Source organism: Vigna radiata, chromosome 6 (genome assembly GCF_000741045.1).
Source record: "Vigna radiata var. radiata cultivar VC1973A chromosome 6, Vradiata_ver6, whole genome shotgun sequence".
Lineage (NCBI taxonomy): Eukaryota > Viridiplantae > Streptophyta > Magnoliopsida > Fabales > Fabaceae > Vigna > Vigna radiata.
In genome coordinates, this window is record NC_028356.1 from 32546448 (window position 1) to 32552334 (window position 5887).

The 5887-nt window shown below is 33.8% G+C and overlaps 1 protein-coding gene across 1 annotated transcript; it reads left to right on the forward strand.

The window, feature by feature from the left end:
- The first annotated feature begins 435 nt into the window (after nt 1-435).
- Nucleotides 436-5669, forward strand: LOC106764304. Its single transcript, XM_014648582.2, has 5 exons — nt 436-658; nt 795-890; nt 1159-1281; nt 2532-2571; nt 5326-5669. The coding sequence occupies exons 1-5, from the start codon at nt 536-538 to the stop codon at nt 5397-5399; spliced, it is 456 nt and encodes a 151-aa protein (XP_014504068.1). The 5' UTR covers nt 436-535; the 3' UTR covers nt 5400-5669.
- The last annotated feature ends 218 nt before the right edge of the window (nt 5670-5887 follow it).

Below are 5887 nucleotides of genomic sequence, written 5' to 3' on the forward strand. Positions count from 1 at the left end.
TTTCTCTATAAGTTAAAGTGAACTTGAAAAAATATAGGATATTCATTCACAGACGAAACCTAAAACAACGATTTTATGGATGAGTGACCAGTCCTAAAACTCATCTTTCTCCAATTTCATTTCGATTTTGTAATTGTAGAACGGGATTTTCCAACAGAAACTAGAATATAAATTCTCAACTTTACCCTTTTTTTTTAATTATATTTCTACTTCCTTTACTTAATTTTTTAATTTAAAATTTAAAAAAATAAGAATTGACTCACATTTTTAATTACATGTATGTTAAAATTACAATGTCAGCGTGTCGTTTGATTGGACATAAGATTTATTGAGAGATTAAATATTTTAAATATAAATAAAAGTTCAAAATAAATCAAAAACAAAAGAAAAAATATATTTTCTTTTTTCTTCCATTCCCGTCGTATCTAGATATTTGAATTTGTTTTGGGTCCTATATAGATTGAAACAGTGCGCGTATTTCCAAAAGCGCGATGACCATTTGAATCTCAATTCAGCACTGCAGCGTGAAGCCAAAATGGAGCATCAATACCACCAAGCAACAGATGGACTTTTGAACCTTTTCACAAAGGCCAATCACGATCTCTCTACAGTTCACCATCGCCTCGAAAAGGAGTTTCTGCAGGTTTACCCTGACAATGTAAGCACAACGACCCATCTCTGTTTTCACAGTTTTCTGTGTACCCTCATTCACATTTCTTCGATTCCTTGCAAATCCAATCATGGGCACCTCCAAGTTGGTACCTTTATGCTTAAAACTGAATTGGGTTTTGCAGGCTAACCCCATGAAGCTGGTTTCTAGAATCAAGAAGCTTCAGGATGATATAGCAACCTTGAAGGGGCAGTGCCATGAGCTTCTGGCTGCTAAGCAGGTACTTTATTGTTAAATTATTCTTCATTGTTATGCCTTCTGTTGGGTTCTATAGATTTGAATTGCTGCAAGGTGTATTTGATTGGTATTGATACCTAAAGTTTTAGATTAAGATCGCTGTTGCAGTTGCGGTGACTCCAAAAATCTTGACATGTGGCTAAAATTGCGGCTGCATACATTTTGTTGAAACCATTGTTGTACCTATGTGTGCTTATAAAGATGAACAACAACTGTGCTTTGAATTTGATGTTGGTTGTTCACTTGTGCAGGATTTGATTGATCAGGCTCAGAGAATTCTGGTGGAGAACTGGAATTTGGTGCAGCGAATGCAACCATCCATGGGCATCTTCTCCACTGGTGAAGATGATGCTGCATTCACTAACTTCAAACAGGTATTGTGAATGTGTGTGTCGTTTTGTTTTAATTGGTTTTTTACGTTGGTCCCTCAATTTAAATGAATAAACCAATGAAATTATGTGTGAGGGATTGAGGAAATTGGCGTGTATCTTTTTTAATTGATTTTTTAAGTTAGTCTGTCAACTTTTTTGAGCATACGGTTAGATATATTGCATTTTATGTTAATTAGGGATACGGGTCCTTATTTAATTATGTTATTTTTACATATTCATTTGTATTTGGACTTAGCCAACATTTTCTTTATTATAAATATATTACTCTATGTGTATTTTATACACAAGGAAGATTAACCTTATACATAGCTTTTCATTATATTCAACATGATATCTAGAGCTTAGGGTTTCTTGGTATTTTTTTTTTTCGTCGCCTCTACCACTGCAACCGTCACTGCTAGTTGTTGTCACCGTTGTATGTATGTATGTTACGTAAATTCGAGAGAATTTGATAACCATGCATTACCCTATGTGTATTTTCTACATAACGGAAATTAATCCTATCCTAGTTTTTCACTATATTCAACACAGACAAATTAATGAAAATGTGAGCGATTGTGTATCATTTCCTTTTTACTTTTTTAAAGTTATCTCTTCAGTGTCTTTAAACAAGTAATGAAATTTCCTATATTGGATGTGCATTTTTCTCATGAATTTCTGAGAAGTGCATAATGGTTCATGTAGACTCTCAAGAGGAGTTTTTGTCGTTCAAAGGATAGAGTATCTGTGCTAGCTCTTGATTTCATAAGGGAATAAAAATATATGGTTCAAAAAAGAAAATGTAGTATCTTCCATTTGAAGGTATCAAAATGGGGCATGATGGTCATTTGTGGGGTATATCTTTGCTATTATCAATGGTTGCCTATTTTCCAAATGGTGTTTCTAGTGTTTACACCGTTTGCCAGCAAGCAACCAAGATAAATAAAATTAGGGGCTTTGCTTTTAATTTTACCCAAGCAAAGGTGTCCTTGGGTAGATTTCATGTTGCTTTGCCTACATAACCAAGTTTAATTTTGGTTGAGTTGGTGGAATGTGTGAACGTAGAAAAGGGAGGGTAGAGGAAAACTATACATTCTCATTCTTTTTAAGTTTTCTTGCATTTCTGTCATACCATCCCGATGTACAGTATTTTCATCCCAAATTTTGTATGTCATCACTTTTCACCCAGTCAGTCAAACAGAAACTAAGTGCATTTGCAATGGTGTTTTACACAATTTTAACTGATTTTGCAGGTAATTGAAGAATGGACAGCTCAAGTAAGATCCAAAACAGGTTCGGAGTTGGAGGGATTTATTATCTTGACAGTTTTCCATACATTAAATTTAGGGTTAAATATGTTTTTCGTCCCCCAACTATTAGCCGTTTTTGTGTTTAGTCCCTCTTTCAAACTATAGTACAATTTAGTCCTTCAACTTTAGAAAATTATGGTTTTAGTTTTTTTTACCAAATTTTTTAAATTTTATTTGCTGTTTCAAGCACGTTACATTATAGCATTTGGATTGTTTACACTGTTTGACACATTTTTGCTTCAATGTTAACTGAGAAAAGCACGTTACATTATAGCATTTGGATTGTTTACACTGTTTGACACATTTTTGCTTCAATGTTAACTGAGAAACGCGTTTGAAACAGCAAATAAAGTTAAAAAAATTTGGTAAAAAGGACTAAAACCAGAGTTTTCTAAAGTTGAAGGACTAAATTGTACTATAGTTTGAAAGAGAGACTAAACACAAAAACGGCTAATAGTTGGGGGACGAAAAACATATTTAACCCTTAAATTTAACAAGCTTATTTAATGGATATTTGTGTCATTGTTCTTGTAGTGACAAAATTTACCCGATGCCAATGTATTGGTTTGAGTTAAATATATATTTTACTCAATATCTTTTAGTCTTTGAACTATTGAAAGAGGATACTATGTTGTGGCCTGGATCAGTTCCACTATCTTAGAAGTGGGGATTGATGTGGTGAGGAAAGGGGAATGTAGTTGAATAGACATCAAATGTGAGGAGTGCAATGACTAAAAAGGGGGAAAATGAGCTTGGGTTAGAGTGTATCGTTGAGTCTTCAACTACCACTTCAGGCTCAAGGTTGTGAGACAGTTGTTTTTGAGCCTTGGAAGGGACAGCTTGGGCTTGTTGTAGTGGAGCAACTGCATATAGCGCTAGAGATAGAGTGAGGGATTGAAGAAGAATATGGAATATTATTCTCAATGAACACAATTGTTATGAGCTAGTTCTTGCAGAAACTTAAGCTGTTACCTATTAACTGAAGTTTATGATTGGTTTTATACCTAAAATTGTTCACATGCATGAGCCCTTCAGACTTGAAGCATGGATAATGCTCAAACTCACTGTCCGCCGTGCCAAAATTCAACTTTTATATTTAGAAAAATAGGCAATGTCAATAACTAATTCTCCCAAAAGCTTAACCTATTAGGTGAAGGTGTTTTATTATTTATATATCTAATAACAATGAACAAGCACAGAAGTTATTTCTTCTTAAGAGTCCAGTTCGAGACCCTTCAAACCTCAATACAATGCCATTCCTTTCCTGATCTATACACCGGAGTCATGGAGCTAGTTGTGTAATTATATATATGAGTGACCTTTTTATATTGCCTAAAGCTCCTATTTGTACCATCTGTACAAATATTATCATAGTTGAGATGTTAAGATAGTTATTGCTGTTGTCATCTCACTTCTACTGACTCATTTTGTTGCACTCGTTTTAATGCCTCAACGTGAAAAAGTCACATGCCCACAAATGATGCAGCTCCTACTAATTTCCCTGGAAGTTAAGTGAAATTTAGGCTTAGCTCATCCCCTACAAAACTAGTTTGTAAGGTAAATTTTACTCTTACCATCATGGTTATATGCAGGTAGTATGATAGGTTCAATAAATCTGACTAGAATAGACTCTAATATTATATTAGAAAGTGAGTTTTGGCTTAACTCAATCTTAGAAAATTAGCTTAAAAGGTGAGGACTACTCCAACTTAAATATTATATTTTTATACTAATTCTAGTCAACGTTGAACTTTGTTTTTTCCCAAGAATTTGTTGCATTTAAGTAACAAGTTTCCTTGATAAAATGCCACCTAGACCTCAAGTTTGATGTCAGGAATCAGAAAATTCCCGCATTCAAAAGGGGCTTCCTCTTGTGGCATACTTCTGTCCAATCCCTCCTGCATCTGCCTTAGGTCAGTTGTTACTTGTGGGATCATTTGTGTAGAGAGGACTCTTCTGGTAGAGATCTTAGTGTTGAAAAGCCTTCTTTGAAAATCCTTTAGAAATGAAACACTGAATACTGGATGAACCAAGTTTCCTTATTTCGACAGTGATTGCTGCTTGTACGAGCACAGTTCAGTAGAGCCAACTTTCCATTTTGTACCTCTTATCTCATTTTGCCACAAGTCCTTTTTCCCCATTTGAGACTATTGTGGGCCTTCTCAAATGAATTTGTCAATAACCAATTAGAGAGAAAAAATGAGAAGGAAAAAAAAAATGAAATCAGCACTCTACAAGTTAAAATTAAATTGTTGAAAAGCATCTTTTAGAGAAGTTAATGTGAAAAATAATTTGTAAGTTAGTACATGCTAAAGTTAATTTTTAATTTATGAAATAAATTTAATTTGTTTACATACTTTTTTCTTCTATGAGGACTTAGCGGAAAAATGTATCCTGGTAGACCCTTTGTCTTGATTGCTTGCGTAATTTATTTAGATTATGCCTCTGCCATTGTTGATATGCATAGAAAATAGCCAGGCAGTGGCTGTGGTTGGAAGTCTTATGATGCCTAATTAGGTGAAGAGTACATCAATGAAGGGATGGTTTGTTTCATTTGTAGGGAAGGACTATCCAAGCATTTGGAACGACTAATATCAAATATGGTTTATCATACTGTGTGATATTAGATAATTACCCTGCATGACACTGCAAGAATTCAGAAATAGATAATATGATCTTAGGTAATTGCTGCTAGAATTCTGGAAAAACTGAATTTCTGCTAATGTGTTGAATGCAGGGAATGAGACAAATGATGCTGATTCTGGAGATATCAACAAACTGCTTTTCTCTGCTATAGTTCAAAGTAACTGATCTGCTAACACCAGGATAGTAATGTAGTATGCATCTAGCTGTTTACTTAAAATGTAAACAGAGTCAGGGTAGTGAAAGTAAATCATTAGTTGAATTGCATTATTCAAGATATATATTGCATGCAAACGTTACACTAAAAGGATACACAAGTTAAACGCTTCACGTATATTTTTGTGTTTAGAGATTTAGCTTGAGCCAAGAAGCTTAATTGTAGAAGTGACATAGTCACTAAATGTTGATTTATGCAGGTCTGGTGTGGTTGATTGAATTTGACTTGTGTGAGATATGTTTTAAGAGAAAAAAAAAAACTCACCATTGAGTTAATGAGGTAAAATACAGAAAAAGAACTTTATATTATAAGAAACAAATACTAGTAATGAATGTTTAGTATTAATATAACTAAATTTTTGGGGATGTTTCATTTATGCTAACTATCTATAATTATATATCATATAACTAAATAGATTATGATGTTTTAGTAAATATAT